The 22,388-nt window shown below is 41.7% G+C and overlaps 1 protein-coding gene across 3 annotated transcripts in view; it reads left to right on the top strand.

Moving 5' to 3' along the window:
• The window catches only part of klhl32 (kelch-like family member 32), a 312,283-nt gene that overhangs the window by 258,857 nt on the left and 31,038 nt on the right, over positions 1-22,388 (top strand). For 2 of the 3 annotated variants that reach the window (XM_043685379.2, XM_043685376.2), the window contains exon 8: positions 1,131-1,857. In XM_043685379.2, coding sequence (XP_043541314.1) covers positions 1,131-1,857 — 727 coding nt within the window. Of the gene's footprint in view, positions 1-1,130; positions 1,858-19,529; positions 19,620-22,388 lie in introns of those variants that run through there. The other variant, XM_087981519.1, reaches the window with a different exon arrangement.

Here is a 22,388-nt window from a genome sequence, read left to right on the forward strand (position 1 = left end):
GATATGTGTGGAGGTGCAGGTGAATCTGTGGCGGATATGGAAGTTGCAACCACACCTCCCCCCTCACCTCCCTCCAAGGCCCCAAAGGAAACTTCCATATCCGCCACAGATTCACCTGCACCTCCACACATATCATCTATTGCATCCTCTGCACCCGATGTGGCCTCCTCTATATTGGGGAGACAGGCCGGCTACTTGCGGAGCGTTTCAGAGAACACCTCTGGGACACCCGGACCAACCAACCCAACCACCCTGTAGCTCAACATTTCAATTCCCCCTCCCACTCCACCAAGGATATGCAGGTCTTTGGACTCCTCCATCGTCAGACCACAACAAAACGACGGTTGGAGGAAGAACGCCTCATCTTCCGGCTAGGAACGCTCCAACCACAAGGGATGAACTCGGATTTCACCAGTTTCCTCATTTCCCCTCCCCCCACCCTGTCTCAGTCAAATCCATCAAATTCAGCACCGTCTTCCTAACCTGCAATCTTCTTCCCGACCTCTCCGCCCCCACCCCAGTCTGACCTATCACCCTCACCTTGACCTCTTTCCACCTATCACATTTCCGACGCCCCTCCCCCAAGTCCCTCCTCCCTACCTTTTATCTTAGCCTGCTGGACAAACTTTCCTCATTCCTGAAGAAGGGCTTATGCCCGAAACGTCGATTCTCCTGTTCCCTGGATGCTGCCTGACCTGCTGCGCTTTTCCAGCAACACATTTCCAGGATAAATGTTGTAGGCAGGTACACCCTAGTTAAATAAAGTACAATAGCAGTGAAGGGATCAATGGCATTTTGGCCACATTATCATTTTTAATTTAATTATCATTGTTGAGTGCAATTATGATTTTAACTTCAGACTGAGAAAACAAAGTCTTAATTTGCATTACTTTTGATTTTGATTTAGATTCCAAGCTGTAGTCAGAAATTAAATGGACTTTCAAATTAGCGATTAACCATATTTTGTTTATCAAATCAGAAGATTGTATCCTTGGTTTATGTATGAATGCTAGGAATATTTAATAATTCTAAACTTCAAATTTCAAGTGTAATAGTGATTGACTTTCCTAAAAAAGGTGTATTTTCATGTTTTATAAGACTAACCAGGCTACTTTGTTTTATTTTGACAGCTGGCAGTCAGGTGGTTGGAAAATGGCTGTCGGTATCAGTATATGGATGAACTCTTACAGTATGTACGCTTCGGTTTGATGGATGTTGACACACTTCATGCCGTAGCCCTATCTCATCCTCTGGTTCAGGCCAGTGAAACTGTCACAGCTTTCATAACTGAATCCTTGGATTACCACCAGAGCATCTATGCACAGCCCATATGGCAAACCATCAGGACACGACCTCGCTTTCAGTCAGAAACACTTTACATTGTAGGTGGTAAGAAACGGGAGATTTGCAAAGTGAAAGACCTGCGTTACTTTAATCCGGTGAACCAGGAGAATGTTCACATAGCAAGGGTTTCAAACTGGAGTGAGCTGTCTCCAATGCCAGTGGGAAGAAGTCATCATTGTGTGGCTGTCATGGGAGACTTCCTTTTTGTAGCAGGCGGAGAGGTAGAGCACGCAACAGGTCGCACCTGTGCAGTGAGGACTGCATGCCGTTTTGATCCTCGCAGTAACACTTGGACAGAGATAGCTCCCATGAAAAACTGCCGTGAGCATTTTGTACTTGGAGCTTTGGATGAATATCTGTACGCAGTGGGTGGAAGGAATGAACTACGACAGGTTTTGCCTACTGTCGAGAGATACTGTACGAAGAAGAACAAGTGGTCTTTTGTACAATCCTTTGATAGATCGCTGTCCTGCCATGCAGGTTGTATGGCTGATGGGCTCCTTTGGATATCAGGTAAGGATCAGTAATTCTGTGTTTTAATGCCATCTATTGAGAATCTGGTATGTCGGTTTTACTTTTAGGCCACAGATAGGTTAATCAAAAGAAAGGAGAAAGTGAGGACTGCAGATGCTGGAGATCAGAGCTGAAAATGTGTTGCTGGAAAAACGCAGCAGGTCAGGCAGCATCCAAGGAACAGGAGAATCGATGTTTCGGGCATAAGCCCTTCTTCAGGAAGAAAGGCATATGCCCGAAACGTCGATTCTCCTGTTCCTTGGATGCTGCCTGACCTGCTGCGCTTTTCCAGCAACACATTTTCAGCTCTAATCAAAAGAAAGGTTTGTTAAAGAGAGAAACTGATCTAATTTTTTTGATATGTTTTCTAACTGCTTCATAAGTAATTAATCAGAATCGATGTACTGTGATCGATACAGGTTAAAATGTTAAAACATTTATAATTATAACATTTCACCTTTCATAATATAAGAATCCTGAGGCAATCTGTAACTTCTTTCCACTACTATCTTGGTTCAGATTGCTCTCTGCTACTACTTCAAAGGAATAAATAAATATTCTCAAGCAACACCTTTTAGAAAACCATATGTTTCGATAAAATCTGATCATAATGTTTAAATCTTCTTCACAAATGAAAATTGAGGTTGGGATCAGAAAATGTGACAACTTGGGATAAAATTGAAGAGAAAGAAAAAAATATTGTGATTATAAAGCTGTGTCTGACTTCATTACTAGAAACCTCAGTTTTGTTTAAAGGCATAGCGAGTTTGACAAATGTAATTGTGTTTTGTGAAGGTGACAAAGAGAATTTTCAGAAAGCATTCAACAAGGCACATTTCCACATTACAGCATCAATAACTTGTATTTTTATAGATCTTATAGCAAATGAAATGATGCAAGGCACTTCAGAAATTTTATAAAATAAGATTTAACACTGAACCATATAAGATGATTTTAGGTCAACTGACTGAAGCTTGGTCATGGGTGTTGGTTTTAAGAAGTATCTTAAAGGATGAAAACCATAGTAGTGAGGCAAGAAGTTTAGGGAAGGAATTCAAGAGATTCTATTTAAGTAACTGAAGGCACAGTAGTATAATTAGGATTAGGAATTCACAAGAGGCCAGATCCGTTGTGCAAAGGTGTTGTGAAGGGTTGTGGAGTTGGAGGAGATTACTTAAACAAGGTGAGGTGAGGCCATGAAGGGATTTGAAAAGCAGGATGAGAATTTTAAATTCAAGGCATTACCTGATTGGGAGCCAAGGTACATCAGTGAGCAGAGGACAAAGACACAGACAGCAGAATTGTTCAATTGCTTCAAGTTTACTAAAGGCAGAGCGGGAAAATCAGCTAGGGGTAACATTGAAATCTGGTAAAAAGATATGACTGAAGATTAGAGCATCAGATAAGCTGAGATTGTGGTACATTCAGATCAGATCACATCACAATTTGAATGTACAAAGTTAAAAATCACACAACACCAGGTTATAGTCCAACAGGTTTAATTGGAAGCACACTAGCTTTCGGAGCGACGCTCCTTCATCAGGTGATTGTGGAGGGCTCGATCGTAACACAGTATAAAAATTTACAGTGTGCTATAAATTCTGGTTTGGGCAGAAAGCAGACAAGAGTCAAATCTGCATCAATTAACCACTACCTTTCATTAGTTCAGTTAAAACAGACAGACAATTCATATCATTTGGTTAGAAGAAGGTTAACAGCAAGCATGCAATTTATCACTACCGACTAAACTTGACATTCCCAGAACAGTCAGCAAAATAAAAGCTAATACCCAAGAATAGAAGATTACACTGGCTGGACATTTTTCCAGGTCTGGCGTCTCCTGCACATCCAATTATGGGGTTGCATTTTGCAAAGGTTGCTGTCCAGAACTTTTACTGATGGTATCCTGAAAATCCTTCATTTTTATCCTTTTTCCTTATCTTCCCAAACTGCGGTGTCTTGTTCTTGTTGGCTCCTCAGCTCATCCGAGAGGGGTGTCTTTCCACTCTCAGCTCACTTCGAGGACACCTTTCGGATTACCTCATTATTCTTCCTCCAAATAAGGATTTCCCTATTATTCATGCCTCACAACTGAACTAGCTCAAGCCTGCCCAAGCCAGCAGCTAGGGCTCGGGTGACTTCAGTTTACAGCTACTGTCTTTGTGTGTGCAGCCTCTGGCCAACAAGAGTTACCTGCGCACTGTGTTTCAGGAGGCAGTCATACCCCTTAGACTCATTACCTCAAATTCGGTCAGGGGTAGGAAAGTGTGACTACCAGTGAGGCACATACAGAGATCCAAGAGGTAGTGCTACAGGAACCTCAATCCTTCTCAGTCCTTGATCTTGTCCAACAGGTTTGAGATTCTTGCTCCCAGTGTGGATGAGAGTGGGAGCTTTAGGGAGGAGAGCAAACTGACCATGGAACAGGTAGCTATTCAAGAGCAGGGAGTAAAGAGAAATGTCGTTTTGATCAGGGATAGTTTAATCAGGGGAATAGACAGTGTTCTCTGTGGCCAAGATTGAGAGTCACTTGTTTGGTACCTAGGTTCAGGATATCGCACCTGAACTACAGAGAAATTTGGAGTGGAAGGGAAAGAGACAGTCCACGTAGGTACCAACAATATAGATGCAAAGCAGAAAGAGGTTCTACTGAGGAAATATGAGCAGCTTGGGGCTAAATTTAAAAAATAGAAACAAAATGGCAATCTCCAAATTACTACCTGAGTCACAAGCTAATTGGCACAGCGTCAACAAGATTAAAGAGGTAAATGTGTGGTTCAAAGTTGGTTGGTGTAAGAAATGGGTTTGAATTCATGGGACATTAATGCCAATACTGGGGAAGGAAGGACTTTTCCCATGCTCGACCTGAATCACAATGGGACCAAGTCCTGATGAATCATGTAACTTGGGCCATGGATAGGGCTTTAAACTAAATAGTGGCAGAGTGGGAGTTGGGTGTATTCAATTGCATGGAAAATTATAAAATCAAAGATAAAGCAGAAAGTAGGGTTGTGGGTTAGCATTGGGGTTAATTGTTACCAGAAAATAAAAAGAAGGGACAGAATGTGTGATTGTCATATTGTACCAAGGGACCATAAAGGTGTAGGGAAATTTGATAATATAACAATCTTAAAGGTTTTGTATCTCAATGCACAAAACATTGGAATGAATTAGATGAAGTGATGGCACAAACTGAGCTAAATGAATGTGATTTCATACCATTATGGTAACATGGTTACAAGAAACTCAAAACTGAGAATTTAACATCCAGAGATTTTTGACTTTTCAGAGAAACAGGAGGGTTGGAAAATGGGATGGGGTCAGTCAGAGATGAAAGAGATATAGTTGTGAGAGATGATCTAGGCTCTGATGATGCAGATTCTATCTGGGCAGAGATAAAAACAGCAAGGGAAAGAAGATATTGGTAGGAGTAATATACACCTCCCAAACACTAGTCATTCTGCAGGAAAGGCTATAATTCAACAAAGAATAGGAGCGTGTAAAAAAAAAGAACAATAATTTATGAGTGACTTCAATCTTCATTTTGATTGGATTGATCCAATTAGAAAAGCGACCTGCGACAATTAATTCAAACAGTGCATTAGGCATAGTTTCCTCAGGCAATATCACATGTCGCCAACCAGGAGGCAGGCTACTTTAGATCTTGTAATGTATATGAGGCAGGTTTTATAAATAAGCTTCAATTAAAAGATCCCCTAGGAAATAGTGAGCATAACATGATAGAATTTAGTACTAGTTCAGAAGTGAGAAGTGTGGGTCAGAAACAACTATTTTTAACTTTAAGGGTTTAGATGGAAAGGAATTTGTTAAGTGTGTACAAGAAAATTTTCTGATTCAGTATGTGGATGTACCTACCAGAGAAGGTGCAAAACTTGACCTACTCTTGGGAAATAAGGCAGGGCAGGTGACTGAGGTGTCAGTGGGGGAGCACTTTGGGGCCAGCGGCCATAATTCTATTAGATTTAAAATAGTGATGGAAAAGGATAGACCAGATCTAAAAGTTGAAGTTCTAAATTGGAGAAAGGCAAATTTTGATGGTATTAGGCAAGAACTTTCAAAAGCTGACTGGGGGCAGATGTTCGCAGGTAAAGGCCAGCTGGAAAATGGGAAGCCTTCAGAAATGAGGTAACAAGAATCCAGAGAAAGTATATTCCTGTCAGGGTGAAAGGAAAGGTTGGTAGGCATAGGGAATTCTGGATGACTAAAGAAATTGAGGGTTTGGTTAAGAAAAAGATGTAAGCATATGTCAGTTATAGACAGGATAGATCGAGTGAATCCTTAGATGAGTATAAAGGAAGTAAGGCAGTAGGAGTATACTTAAGAGGGAAATCAGGAGGGCAAAAAGGGGACATGAGATTGCTTTGGCAAACAGAATTAAGGAGAATCCAAAGAGTTTTTATAAATATATTAAGGACAAAAGTGTAACTTGGGAGGGAATAGGCCCCCTCAAAGATCAGCAAGGCAGCCTTTGTGTGGAGCCGCAGAAAATGGGGGAGATACTAAACGACTATTTTGCATCAGTATTTACTGTGGAAAAGGATATGGAAGATATAGACTGTAGGGAAATAGATGGTGACATCATGAAAAATGTCCATATTTCAGAGGAGGAAGTGCTGGATGTCTTGAAATGGTTAAAAGTGGATAAATCCCCAGGACCTGATCAGGTGTACCCTAGAACTCTGTGGGAAGCTAGGGAAGTGATTGCTGGGCCTCTTGCTGAGATATTTGTATCATAGTTTGTGCGAAGATTTGTAGCTCGGGTGCTCATTGTTGTGGTTCTGTTCACAACAAACAGTGAGACAAACTGTCGTACCTATGATAATAAGGAAAAGACAAACACATAACCTCAACACCAAGGAGAGGGAAGCACTGAAATCACTAAGAAACGATAAGAACATAATCATACTACCAGCAGATAAAGGCAGAATGACGGTCATCCTAGATAAATCTGATTACATCCAAAAAGCACAACAACTACTTGAAGATACCAACACCTACCAAAAGAGGGAGTTTGACCCCACCCCACAGCTCACCAATAGGATAAATAACACACTAAGGAATCTACAAAAAAACGGACAGATAACCAGAGCTGACTTACAAAGAATGAAACCGGAAAGCAACAACACCCCCAGATTCTATGGATTACCTAAAGTACACAAACCAGACATTCCACTCAGACCCATAGTATCACTACCAGGGACACCATCATACAAACTGGCCAAAGAACTACAACAGAAACTGAAACACCTGGTCAGCGGATCCAAAAACTCTATACAATCAACACAGGAATTCTTGGACATCGTCAGAAATATACACATAGACAAAGAAGAAACCATGATATCATTCGACGTGACGGCACTGTTCACTTCGATTGACAAAACCCTAGCCAGAGAAACAATAGCCAACCTACTGGACATACAGAACAGAAAACAGGACGCTGAACTATCAACAAAGACGGCATACTTAAACTACCGGACTTGTGCCTCACAACACACTTCATATTCAACAACCAGATATACGAACAAATCAACGGAACACCCATGGGATCACCAATCTCGGGACTCATAGCAGAGGCAGTTATGCAAAGGTTAGAACAAACAGTCCTACCACAAATTCAACCCAAACTCTGGGTCAGATATGTCGATGACACGTTTGTAATCATTAAAAACACGGAAATAGAAAAAACACACCGGATCATCAACGCCACACTCACAGGAATCCGATTCACGAGAGAAGAAGAAAAGGATAGCTAACTCCCATTCCTAGACGTGATGGTACAGAGAACACCAGACGGAGAATTCACTACAAGAGTATACAGGAAAGCCACACACACAGACCAAGTCCTAAACTATGAAAGTAACCACCCCAACACACACAAACGAAGCTGCATCAGGACACTATTCAAAAGGGCCACAACACACTGCAGTACACCAGGACTGCAAAAAGAAGAGGAGGAACACCTATACAAGGTATTCGCCAAAAACGAATACCCGCGCAACTTCATCAGCAGATGCCTAAGAGAAAGACCTTGAATGAGGACATACCACAACCAAAAGGACTAGCCACACTACCATACATCAGGAGCATCTCGGAACTGACTGCCAGACTACTGCGACCCCTAGGACTCATAATGGCACACAAACCAACAGCCACGCTCAGGCAACAACTCACCAGAACGAAGGACCCGATACCCAACATGAGCAAGACGAATGTAGTGTACAAAATACCATGCAAGGACTGCACTAAACACGATATAGGACAAACAGGAAGACAGCTAACAATCCGCATACATGAACATCAACTAGCCACGAAACGACACGACCAGCTATCCTTAGTAGCCACACACGCAGACAACAAGCAACATGAATTCGACTGGGACAACACTACTATCATAGGGCAAGCCAGACAGAGAACAGCCAGGGAATTCCTAGAGGCATGGCATTCATCCACAAACTCCATCAACAAACACATCGACCTGGACCCAATATACCAACCACTACAGCGGACAGCTGAAACTGACAACCGGAAGCGGCAGGGACAGACCACTATAAACACCGGAGGAAACATCAAAGAAGCGCTTCGCAGGAGGCTCCCAAGCACTGATGATGTCGCCTAGCCAGGGGATGAAACGTTTGCAACAAAAACTTCCAGCTCGGCGAACAGAACCACAACATATTTGTATCATCAATAGTCACAGGTGAGTTGCCGGAAGACTGGAGGTTGGCTAACGTGGTGCCACTGTTTAAGAAAGGTGGTAAGGATAAGCCAGGGAACTATATACCAGTGAGCCTGACGTCAGTGGTGGGCAAGTTGTTGGAGGGAATCCTGAGGGACAGGATGTACATGTATTTGGAAAGGGAAGGACTGATTCGGGATAGTCAACATAGCTTTGTGCATGAGAAATCATGTCTCACAGACTTGATTGAGTTTTTTGAAGAAGTAACGAAGAGGATAGATGAGGGCAAAGCAGTAGATGTGATCTATGTGGACTTCAGTAAGGCGTTCGAATGGGAGATTGGTGAGCAAGGTTAGATCTCTCGGAATACAGGGAGAACTAGCCATTTGGATACAGAACTGGATCAAAGGTAGAAGATAAAGGGTTGATTTTCAGACTGGAGGCCTATGATCAGTGGAGTGCCACAAGAATCGGTGCTGGGTCCTCTACTTTTTGTCATTTACATGAATGATTTGGATGCGAGCATAAGAGGTACGGTTAGTAAGCTTGCAGATGACACCACAATTGGAGGTGTAGTGGACAGTGAAGTGGGTTACCTCAGACTACAACAGGATCTTGATCAGATAGGGCAATGGGCTGAGAAGTGGCAGATGGAGTTTAATTCAGATAAATGTGAGGTGCTGCATTCTGGGAAAGCAAATCTTAGCAGGACTTATACACTTAATGGTAAGGTCCTAGGGAGTGTTGCTGAACAAAGAGACTTTGGAGTGCAAGTTCATAGCTCCTTGAAAGTGGAGTCGCAGGTAAATAGGATAGTGAAGAAGGTGTTAGGTATGCTTTCCTTTATTGGTCAGAGTATTGAGTACAGGAGTTGGGAGATAATGTTGCGGCTGTACCGGTTATTGATTAGGCCACTGTTGGAATATTGCATGCAATTCCGATCTCCTTCCTATCGGAAAAATGTTGTGCAACTTGAAAGGGTTCAGAAAAGATTTACAAGGATTTTGCCAGGGTTGGAGGATTTGAGCTATAAGGAGAGACTGAACAGGCTGGAGTTGTTTCAGTCGGAGGCTGAGGGGTGACCTTATAGAGGTTTACAAAATTATGAGGGGCATGGATAGGATAAATAGACCAAGTCTTTTCCATGGTGTGTGGGAGTCCAGAACTAGAGGGCATAGGTTTAGGGTGAGAGGGGAAAGATATAAAAGAGATCTGAGGGGCAACTTTTTCACATGGAGGGTGGTACGTGTATGGATTGAGCTGCCAGAGGAAGTGGTGTAGGCTGGTACAATTGCAACATTTAAAGGGCATTTGGATGGGTATATGAATAGGAAGGGTTTGGAGGGATATGGGCTGGATGCTGGCAGGTGGGACTAGATTGGGTTGGGATATCTGGTTGGCATGGATGGGTTGGACTGAAGAGTCTGTTTCCATGCTATACACCTCTATGACTCTGTGACTCTATAGCTTAAATTATATTGAAAAGCAGGCAGAGTTAGCTAAAGTAGACAGATTAGCAGGAATGACAGTGAGTGAGCAATGACAGATACTTAGAGGTAGTTCATGATTCTCAGCAAAAATACATCTAACCAAGGAAGTTAAGACTATAAAGTTGGAAAAAAAAGCATGTAAGGAGGCCAAAGTCTGTGATAGCCCCAAACACTGGTGTAAATTCAGAATCCAGAAAGGAGGACTAAAACAATAATAAAGACAGAGAAAATAAATTACAAGGGCAAACCAACAAGGAATGTAGGTTCTGAGAATAAGAGCTTCTGTAAAATGAATCTAGGGAGATGGTTATGGGGAACAAAGAAATGACAGAGGAACTAAACAGATTTTTTAATCAGTCTGAATGCTGGAAGATTCTTTGAGCTAAAGAATACAGGAGAGAATGAAGTAAATTCACCATCCGTATTAGCCAAACTAATGGGACTAATGGCAACTAAGTCCCTGGCCCAGAGGGCTTGCATCCTATGAACCTAAAAGAGGTAGGTACAAAGATAGCAGATGCACTGATTGTGACTGAGGCAAACAGCAGGTAGCTATGTGCTGATTAGTCCAACATCTGTGGTTGGAAAGTGTTGGAATAGCAGTGCATTTAGAAAATTCTAATCTAATCAAGCAGAGTCAGCATAACTTCATGAAAGGGAAATTGTGTCTGACTAATTTATTAGAGTTTTTTGAGAAAATCTCAAGTGGAGTGGATAGAAGGAACAAGTAGATGTGTTGTATTTGGACTTCTAGTAGGCATTCAACAAGGTACCTCACAAAACATTGTCATAATTGGAGCCCACAGTATTGGAGATAGTACATTGACATGGATAGAGAATTGGCTAATGGGCAGGAAACAGAGTGGGGATAAGGGCTCTTTTTCACGTTAGCATCTGGTAACCAATTGAGTTCCATCGGGATCAGTGCTGAGGCCACAACTGTTTACAGTATATATTGATGACTTGGAGGAATGAACTGGATGTACTGTAATCAAATTTACAGACTACACAAAAATAGGTGGAAAGGTAGTTTGCAAGAGGGATGCATAGTTTACAGAGATATATTGATAGATTATATAAGTGGGCAACAAGTTGGCAAGTGGAGTATAATATGGGAAGATGTCAAATTATTCATTTTGGAGGGGAGAACAAAAGAAGAAGGTATTGTTTAAATCGTGAAAAACTTCAGAAATCTGCAACACAAAGGGGCTTGGTACTTATGCATGAAACACAAGGCTAGCACACAAGTGCAGGAAGTAATCAGGAAAGCTAATGGAATGTTGGCCTTTATTTCAAGGGGGTTGGAATATTAGCATCGAGAAATCTTACTGCAACTATACAACGTGCTGGTGAGATCACATTTGGAATACTGAGTGAGGTTTTGGTTCCCCCTACTTAAGGAAATGTATCATTTCATTGGAGGCAGTTCAGAGAAGCTTCACAGAATGATCCCCTATATTGAGGATTATCTGTGTGAGCAGAGCTAACAGGTTGGGACACTACTCACTGGAGTTTAGAAGAATAAAAGATGACCTTGCAACATTTGCAGACTTACCAACTTTATAGGCATTTAAATGGTCATTGGATAGGCATATGGATGAGGATGGAATAGTGTAGGTTAGATGGACTTCAGATTGGTTTCACAGAGCGGCGCAACATCGAGGGCCGAAGGGCCTGTATTGCGCTGTGATGTTCTATCTCATTGAAACATGTAGGATTCTAAATGGACTTGACAGAGTAAATGCTGAGAGGCTGTTTCCCTTCATGTGAGAGGCTAGGACCAGGGTGTATAGTCTCAGAAGAAAGATATGCTAATTTAAGACTCGGATGTGGTGGAATTTATTCTCACAGGATTGAATCTTTGGAACTCCTTGCTACAGTGGGCTGTGGGGCAGAATCCTTGTGTATATTTAAGGCTGAGGCAGATAGATAGATAGATTCTTAATCAGTTGGGGAATTAAGGGTTGGGGGAATTGCAGGAAAGTGGATAGGAGGAATGTCAGATCAGCCATGATCTTATTAAATGAATAAGCTCAAGGGGCTGAATGGCCTACTGCTGTTCCCATTTCTTATAGTTTCATGTGATGGAAATAAAAATTGGAAATTTTAGTGATGTCTTGAGTTTGTGGTCAGAGGTTCATCACAGGATCAAATATTTAAAACACTTCGATTAAGAACACACAGCTTCGTTAGGCAAAAGATGGAAGAACAAGTGTACATTGCTACAAAATTTTAAAGCATGAGTTTCACATTATGGCTCCTTACACAATTTTATCTTTAATCCTAGCCATGATTAATCCTAGCCTAGTCTTCATGATCCAAATAGGGGAGGTGTCAAGAAATTCCACATACAACAATCCTGGAAGGGGAATGCCAAGGAGGAATTACTTTTGGCTAATTTCACAACATATCTAAAACCAACTCAAGAGTGGTATTAACAAAAGAATGGGACTGGGTTACTGTTTATACTGTCAATCATTAAATGCTACGCAAGCTGGGCAAAGCCAGAGACAGACAGTAAGAAAATTAAACTAAATTGAAAATAAGGGAAGGAAAAGAAAATCAAAACATGATTTTGCTCATCACTGATTAGAGCATCAGCGTTTTAATAATGGGTTTCTGCTGTAATTTCCAACTTTTCTGTGGTGACAGAAATACATCAGCTATGCCAAAAACATCGTGGTGCATTTTTGATTGTCAGTCACAATTAGTTACAAATACTGCAATTATTGCATCGATGATTAAACACATGGCAGCTGGTAGCACTTGAGAACAAACAGCAAATAACAAATTGCATGCTCCAAAATCAGGATGAATAGAAAAAGAGGTTAGTCAAATTAATTTTAAAAAACTCTTATATTTGTAGAATAGAACCTGTCTGTTACACCAGTTTTCTACGAGATCGTACATTTTAAGGGACATGGGCCTCTGGGCATTTTTCAAACAGATTTATTTTTAGAATGGGACAGAAGAGTCTTAGCAAATGCTTACCTTTTTAGGTATGTTTAAACTAGTGCATCTGTCATAATTGTGCTCATTGCTATATATGTATATATAAATTGTGCATGTTCATTGTGTGCTCTTGAACAACCACAGGAATATAAATAAGCTTTGGTTCCCATATTTTAGAAGCTAGGTAAATCCATATCTGCTCATGACATCACTTACATCCTTGGTGTTTTCAGCTTGTATAAATGTGAAATACAAATGAGTGTATCAAGTACCCAGAAGAAATGTTGTTAGTTCTGCAAACTGTTTCAGGAGTTTTTAACATTATTTTGAATTTTCAATTTTCTTTTATTTTTAAGATATTATTGATTTTTTTTAATTGGTAGTCTTTGTTGAGGTTGTGTCCTTCAGTTGAAAATCTGCTTCAGGTCAGACAAGGAGTCAAAGCAGTCGGGGAACAATCATGGAAGATGGGGAGTGACACTTTTTTGTGGATGAGAGATGCACGTCACCACTAATGAGAGAGAACAGCAAAGATGGAGCAATATTGGGCCTCAGATATGATAAAAACTATTCTGTCCTTCATAATGTGCAGCATTTCAATCTCGCTATTACAGAAAGATCCCCATATCCGTGGAATCGTTTTCCACAGTTTCAATTACCCACGGTTTACTGTGGCCAGAGCATATTATAGGGAATGTTCTGGAACTAGGGACCAGGAGGTTGATGGGAAGGTACGTTTCCCATTTAATTGAATGGGTTTGCTCCTATCCGTGGTTTTGGGCTTCCGCGGTAGGTCCTGGAGCGTATCCCCCGCGGTACGGGGAGAGGGGGGGTGGGGGGGAAGGGGTGGGAGAGGTGGAAACAACTGTATATCCAATTACAGATATTTTTAATCACCCCGTTCAGACTGTTATGACACACCTCTGGGGCAGGTAGTCATAGAGTTATACAACACAGAAACAAACCCTTTGGTCCAACTTGTCCGCAATGAGCAAATATCCTAAACTGATCGAGTCCTATTTGTCAGCATTTTGCTCATCCTGATGAAAGGCTTATGCCCGAAACATCGAATCTCCTGCTCCCCGGCTGCTGCCTGACTTGCTGTGCTTTCCCAGCAACACACTCTCGACAACTTTTGCCCTTATCCCTCTAAACCCATCTAGATGCTTTTTAAATGTCGTAACTGTACCCACTTATGCCAACTTGTTCCCACACAAACCACCCTCTGGATTAAATATTTGCCCCTCAGGTCCCTTTTAAATCTTTTCCCCCCCTCACATAAAACTTCTTCCCTCTAGTTTTGAATTCTCCTACCACGGGGAAAAGACCATGGTTATTCACCTAGTTGATGCCCCCCTTGATTTTATAAACCTCTATAAGGTCATCCCTCAGCCTGCAATGCTCCAGGCAAAATAGCCCCAGCCAATTCAGCCTCTTCCCCCGTAGCTCAAACCCTCCAATCTTGGCAACATCTTTGTAATTCTTTTCTGAACCCTTTCAAGTTTAACAACGTCTTTACTATAGCAGGGAGACGAGAGTTGAATGCGGTATTTTAAAACTCTCAAATTCACCATGTTCTGTACAGCCATAACATGATGTCCCAACTCTTGTACTCAATACACTGACCAATGAAAGCTTGTGTGCCAAACGTTTCTTTCTCCACCCTGTCTACCTGTGCCTCCACTTTCAAGGAACTTTACAAGTTTGACATGGCATGTGTGGAGATAGTGAGGACTGCAGATGCTGAAGATCAGTGTCAAGAGTGTGGTGCTGGAAATGCACAGCAGGTCAGGCAGCATCCGTGGAGTAGGGGAATTGACGTTTCGGGCAAGAGCCCTTCCTTCATCAGGAGTAGATGTATGGCCTGTCATATGTAGGAATTCATAGACCCTAAGGGCTCCTGGATGGCTATTGAAGTCCAGCTTGACACACAGGAAGATGGTTGTGGTTGTTGGAGGTCAGACATCTCCGCTCCGCTGTAGTATCCTAGGACCAACCATCTCTAGCTGCTTCATCAATGACCTTTCCTTCATCATAAAGTCAGAAGTGGGGATATTCACCAATGATTGCACAATGTTCAACACCCTACAAAAATCCTCAGAAACTGAAGCAGTCCATGTTCAAATGCAACGGGATCTGGACAATATCCAGGCTTGGGCTGACAAGTAGCAATGGGCATTTGCATCACGCAAATGCCAGGAAATTACTATCTCCAATAAGAGACAATCTAACCACCACCCATTGACAGTCAATACTTTTACCCTCATTGAAACTCTCACTACCAGTATCCTGGGAGGTTAACATTGACCAGAAACTCAACTGGATTTGCCGTGTAAATACAGTGGCCATAAGAGTAGGTCAGAGAACAGGAATGCTGTGGCAAGTAACTCATCTCCAGATTATCCAGAGCCTGTCCATCTTCTACAAGGCACAAGTCAGGTATGCACCGGGCCACAGGATGAGTGCAGCATGAACAACACTGAAGAAGGGACATCCAAGTCAAAGCAACGCACCCAGCTGGCACCGTACCCACAAAGAACTTGAACCTGGGCCTTCTGGCCCAGAGGTAGGGACACTACCACTTCACCTTAATGTCCTGCAATCTAATTATATGCAGATCATCTCCAGCAATGACTTTACACCCTGGCCTGTCTGTTATCCATCTTTAATTCCCTTCTGTATTTCACATAAATGCAAAATATTGGTGACAACATGGGATTGATTTCCTCTTACACTCTCCACCAGTCCTGTCAATGCCTCCACTGCCTCTGTCTTATCAGCATTCTTTGCAGCATCAAGTCAGAATCAGCAAGTTTCCTCCATGTTAAACAGTGGGAATACTGAGGTCGTCAGGTTGAATATTACCAAAATGGATTAAGTATCAATTTGGTGAATTTCAGGAGGGTGTATCTCTCCATAAGGGTAATTTCTTACACTCTTCTCCAAAATGTATTACCCATATATCATGCCTCTATGGCACTACATTTGTCCTGTCTTTCCTCTTCCCAGAGGTGCGAGTACTTGCTACTGCTAGAGCCTCACATGCTGCTCAGGGCACAAAGGTAACAGGACACTTCATTGCAAACGCCAGTGCACATTTATAAACGCATTTCTATTTAAGAACCAAGCTACACTAGTTGCCTGTCTAAGGGTGTGTTACTCATTCCCAAAGCTCAGTATAGCCTATTATCTTCTCATTATTCAATAGGGGACCGTCACATACTGGAAAACCTTCAAATGGCTGAAAACATTGATTCTTATTCGGCAACATCAAAAACAAAGGAAAAGCAAACTGAAGCTGCATTTCCTTCTGGAACAGACAGGGATTGCGTAACTTTAGAGCACCAACAAATGTTACTGTCAATGGGTGATCAGTACATCAAGTTCAATCGATGAAATCCAGGTATCAATTAAATCCTACACACAAAAAAAACAAAAAAAGCACTGTTCCAAAAAAAGATCACTGGACCTGAAGTTCTGCATTCTCTCCACAGATGCTCCCAGACCTGCTGAATTTTTCCAGCAATTTATGTTTTTGTCTCAATTAAATCCTGCGTGGCACTGGCACACCCACACTGCACTGATCTATCACACTGACGGTGATGTTCCTCCTGCTCAGTCTCCTTATTGTCTTCCTCTGAAGATTGCTCTCACTCTTTGAGCTCTTAAGAATGCATTACATCACCTATTTGTTGGCCCCTTATGCACAGCACAGATAGTTAAAATTATGGTGAATCTTGCCTGGACTGTGCTGAAAGGGACCCCTTCCACACTGACCAATCCAAGCTTTGGAATCTTTTCTGCCACAGATTTATAATTATTTTCAAGAATTTTTCCATACCCAGACCCAGTCAGGACTTTTTTTTTTGCATTTTTTGATCATGAGATATCACGTGTATTGTCTATTCCTAATTGTCTGCAGAGTGGCTTGCTCAAGCCGCCTCAGAGAGCAGTTGAGAGTAAGCCAACATTGCCATGGGTCTGGAATTACACGTACACCAGACCAGATTTCCTTCCCTAAAGGATATTAGTGAACTAAATTGGTTTTTAATGACAATTGACAATTATTACATGGTTTCCATTAGGCTTGCGTTTTAATTCCAGATTGATATTAAATTCAGAGTTCACTATCTATATTTTCTCACCATTTAAAACCAGATTGGAGAATTGCATTTTTTTTTCACTCAATATCATTTCATCAATCTCTCTCCAATTTCCCAATTGACTCACCATTGGCCAGGGGCTGGAAAATTCCAACCATCACTTTTAATCCTTGCCACAAATTCCATACCCTTGCCTACAATTCTATTCCTTTGTCAACTATTTTGCAGTGACACAGTTTGTTTACAATGTTAATATCCTATTAGACCTACAGCTGATCATCTGAATCAATGTCCCTGGCATCAGAAAGACCACCTCTTTCCATCTCCACAACATTGATTTCAGTAGAGTCACAGGCAAACAATCTGATTCTGAGATAGTCAACCGTGTCTCTGTCACCTCCAAACTTCTCTATTCTATTACTTTATTGCTGTCCTCCCATTCTTTACTTTTCAAAAAATTTGACTGAGTATACCTTGATGTATCTTTTTGATCTCCCATGTGTTATTGGCTGACAATGTTTTCTCTTATCAATGTCACTGTTGAACATTTGTCTTCTTTGAAGGGTCCTTAGTTTCATTAAATCATGTCAGAGAAGATATAATAATTAATTAATTCTGAAATAATTAATCTCCTTTGTTTGACGCTGGAACAAAGTATGTCCGTGTGATTATTCCACCCTTGCTTGCATTCTTTTTGATAACATTGTCAGTGTATCATATTCAGGTTCTCCACAGCTGCTGCCAGACCTGCTGAGTTTTCCCAGAAATGTTTGTTTCTGATTCTGATTTCCAACATCTGCAATTCTTTTTTTTTAAATCAGGTTCAATCATTGACACTAAAGCTGACTGTGCTGTTTTGGGAACTCTTTGAAACAGATGAATTTGCTGATTCAAGCATTGAGGTAGAAGATCATCTGTGATTAAGCTGAACAATGGGTCAGGCTGGTGAACCTGGGTAGCCCTGCTTGTATTTTCCCTGACTGCATGTTCCTAACTAACTTTAATAAAGTAATTTAGCGTGCACATGAAATTGTCATGCTCATTTCATTAATTTTACCAACAGGCCTTAAGCATGTAGCCAGTTTTAAGTATGAGGCTCGAGTACGAGGTCTGTGTTCTCTGTTCCTAGCCTCCCACATGGCCACTGCACTTGAACTCACAGCAACATCCCCTGTCTCTTTGCTGTCCTCTTCATCTAACACAAACTGTTGCAATGAAAGCCCAGACTATCATAAAAACTCTCACAGCTTCCGTCTTGACTTCATCCCTATTGTATTAATTTGACCCATGGGTAGAGCCTTTACAGTTGAATTTTTTCACAATTGTTGAGGCACAACCATAAACAAGTTTAAAATCATGCAGCTATGTTTCAATCCCAAGCAGCTACTTGAAATTTGGAAAAAAAATGGTGTTTTAGAATGAGAAAGGCAAAGTAATATAGCGAAAATGAATTGTCCAGGCTAAAATATTGAAAATGAAACACAAGATTCTGAAAATACAAAGCAGGGCCATTAGCATTGAGAAAAGAAAAGAACAATTAATGATTTTGTAGAGACTCTGTCAGGACTAAAATAAAATCCTGTAAAATCATCTTTAACAGCATCAGGCGATTTAATTATGGCTGCAGCATTACCGAAACTGTAGCATGCTGATTAGACCCCTGGGAAGCAGATAGAATGAAGTGTTAATCTATGTGATACACTCAATAGGTGAACCTTAGCATCTGTGGAGGGCTGTGATTACAAGGGATGATGTACCAGCATGTGGTCGCATAACCTAACAGCAGAGAAATCAGCTTGATGACTTTTGAGAATTCCAACAGGAAAATGCACCCCGGTTTTAAGCAAATTAAACAATAAGGACACTCTAATTTAATATCTGTTTTAGTACAATCAAATCTGTATGCAAATCTTCAGAATCCCTTACTGATAGACAAGAATGAACATAAAGTGCATACGTGAAAGGAATTTAATCACAGAAATAAATACAGGTGTGTTCAACTTTGTATAAGATGGAAAATATAATAATATATTTTATCCTGGACGTGAACGAAGTTTCCTCTAAGTATAGCTTGCGGTTTAAAAAAAACCGAAGACATGTGTAAACTAAAGAAAAATTAAGAGATACATTTTTGGTCGATTAGGTGATTGAAGTATGGAAATTCATGACCGAATCATGCTTCAAAAAAATCTTCAAACCGAGTTACTGAGAAATCAACTCTGTAGGGTTTCTATGTGGGGAATGTATTGGCAGGGGTGGGTGGAAGACTGTTCAGATCCTGGAGGATTTTATAGGCACAAACTCGGTGCTGCCCACTATACGTGGGTGGCACGGTGGCACAGTGTTTAGCACTGCTGCCTCACAGCGCCAGAGACCTGGGTTCAATTCCTGCCTCAGGCGACTGACTGGAGTTTGCACATTCTCTCCGTGTCTGCGTGGGTTTCCTCCGGGTGCTCCAGTTTCCTCCCACAGTCCAGGTTAGGTGAATTGACCAGGCTAAATTGTTGGGCTGAAGGGACAGTAAGTAATCTAATCTAATCATAACACCAAAGTACTGTGGTAAGTCTCCATGTACTTATCTAGCTGTCATCCTAATGTGATGCTGAAAACCTGTAGTTCACTACTAGCTGCAGCTCCAGACAACCGTTGCTAGTACAGCTTCAATATGATAGGATCTGTATAACAATGAGCAAAATTGTTTGGTGCAAAGAAAGTAGGACAAATCCAATCTGACTAAATTGAAAAAGTATTTCAGAATGTTATTTAATGTTGGAATGTGTAATTGCAGATAGTTATTGACATTGGAAAGTTCTATTATAAATATTTGTGAAGTTACAAATGTAGGTACAAACACTATTAAATTTTTTTAAAAATAATAAATAAGACAGTGGGTTACATGTAAGTAGATGGAAAGGTAGCTGGATTCCATTTGGCCTATACACATTAAGAAATTAATAATTTAAGAATAGATCAAAGAAAACCAAAAACATACATCCAGAACTTGGTGTATGAATTCAAAAATAAGAACAACATGTCTTATTTGGGAAAAGAATGATTGAGTACAATATGATCTGTGCACTTTAAATACTGAGAGCGTAATTTAAATGTAAGCAAATAACTTCATCTAAACTATTGCCTAAGACACACATTTAAATTTAACAAGCCTGAAGAAATTCTAGAAGAATTTGTGAGGAAACTTCTTTTATGTCACTCGAACAGTGGATATGTGAAAATCATTACCAGAGGAAAGCAAAATGATTTTTGTCAATTAACATTGGTGATTGGGAATGGAATTGGAGGTTTCATGGGATAGATATCAAACGAAACTAGTGATTACTCACTTCAATGTAGTGGATGCTGGATTTTCAGTTTCAAGGAATGCCACAATTTAGTGATGAATATGCATCTCTAATTTTAAGTGTTTGTTTATTTTAATTTTGGGGATTTGGAGTATTTGTTAACACTGAATTGTACTACAGGACATCAAGTAAGAGGGGTAGGATCCCTGGTCAAATAGATTGTACTTTTTTTTTAATTTCAAAATATACTTTATTCATAGAAATAAATCTTTGGTACTTGTACAATTTGTCATGTCGTTCATAGATATATACATTGCATGTCTTAAACATTACAAAGAACAGATTGAATTACTCGAATTTACAGTTATCCTATTTACAGTTCCCTTTATTAACCATCCAGTCTCTTGTTATTTAGCTGTGGCTTCAGCAGAACCCACCTACTGAGTGGGTGCCCTGTTATACTATAGCAAATGAACCTTTTTTAATCCCAGTTTATGGGGTTACCGTTGTCCATTTGATTGTCCTGTCTCTGGGGTAGCTGTCTGCATCCCCATGGTGAGCACGAACTGCTGGACCCTCACTGGGCTGAGGTAGCTATCCAGGCTCTCACTGGGGTCATTTACCTGCTCTGGAGTCATTGAGCCAAGGCAAGGGTCCGCACCGTCCAGTTCTGTGTCTGACAATGGGACTGTCAGAGGATCGCAGCTCTCAGTTGTCTGTGGTTGTGGGGCAGTGGGTACCCCCTAGTTCTCACTGGGTGGTGGGTGGACTTCGGGTGGGTCCGTTGTTTCCTGGTTGGGAGGAGATGCCCTCCTCTTTATCTACGGCGCTCTGTCTCTTCTTCTGGTGGTGCTGACATTCTGTGCGCCCGTCTTCCCCATCCGAAGAGCTGGCCGTCCCTCCCTCGTGCAGCTGTCTTTTCCCCCTTTGCTGGGAGGCTTTGGGGGCCTGGCCGGATTTTCTCTTCCTGTTTTTAACAGGTATCCACTCCTCTGTCTGCTCGATTACCTTCTCCTCCATTGCTTCCATCTGCCCAGCGAGAGCTAGGATCAGCTGCTGTGTCTCTCCGCTGGTTGCCACCTCCTCCACTCCAGCCTGTTCTTCTTTCTGGGTGCCACCAGACTCTGTTTCCCTGCTGTCTGGGTGGACCTTGCTGGTCTTTAGGGGTCCACAGCTCACATTGCCACCTCCAGCCATCTGTGCGTAAGTGGGGCCCCCCCGTCTTGGGCAGGTCTTGTACATGTGGCCCACCTCTCCGCACAGGTTGCAGCTCTTTGCTTCCTGACAGTCCTTGGTCAGGTGACCCTCCTGTTGCAGTTCCTGCAGATGGTCACCTTGCAATCCGCCACCACGTGTCCCGACTTCCTGCAGGTTCGGCACACTTTCGGCTGCCCTGCATATGTCAGGTAGCCTCTGCTCCCTCCAATTGCGAAGCTTGAGGGTGGGTGAAGAATGTTTCCATTGCCATCGACCCTCAGAGTCACCCTGACCTGCCGCTTACTGGTCCAGATCCCAAAGGGGTCGATCACATCGGTGGCTTCTCCCTCAACTTGGACGTACCTTCCCAGGAAGGTCAGGACATCAGCCACTGGAACATAGGGGTTGTACATATGAATTGTAACAACCCGATTCCTCTGTGCAGGAAGCACATACAATGGGGTTGCCGACAAGATGGAAAACAGCGGCTCCCCTTCCTTCTCCTTGAAGACCTTCAGGAGCTGTTCGCACTGCTTCACACTCCTGAAGGTTTCAACAAAGTAGCCTGCCCCAGGGAAATCCTGCAGGCAGTACACATTTTTTTTTTAATTTCAAAAATATACTTTATTCATATATATTTAATCTATACAATTGGACATATCATTCTGTAAACATTCCATTTCTTTGCGTATCGAAACAGGGTAATCATTCCTATTCACAGGTTGGTGCGATTACATTGAGCTGAGGCGCCAGCAGAGCCCAAATGACGGCGTGGGCCCCCTGTTCTTCTTTA

Source organism: Chiloscyllium plagiosum, unplaced genomic scaffold (assembly GCF_037043375.1).
Source record: "Chiloscyllium plagiosum isolate Xiang-an unplaced genomic scaffold, Cpla_swu_hap1 HiC_scaffold_3, whole genome shotgun sequence".
NCBI classification, from domain to species: Eukaryota; Metazoa; Chordata; class Chondrichthyes; order Orectolobiformes; family Hemiscylliidae; genus Chiloscyllium; species Chiloscyllium plagiosum.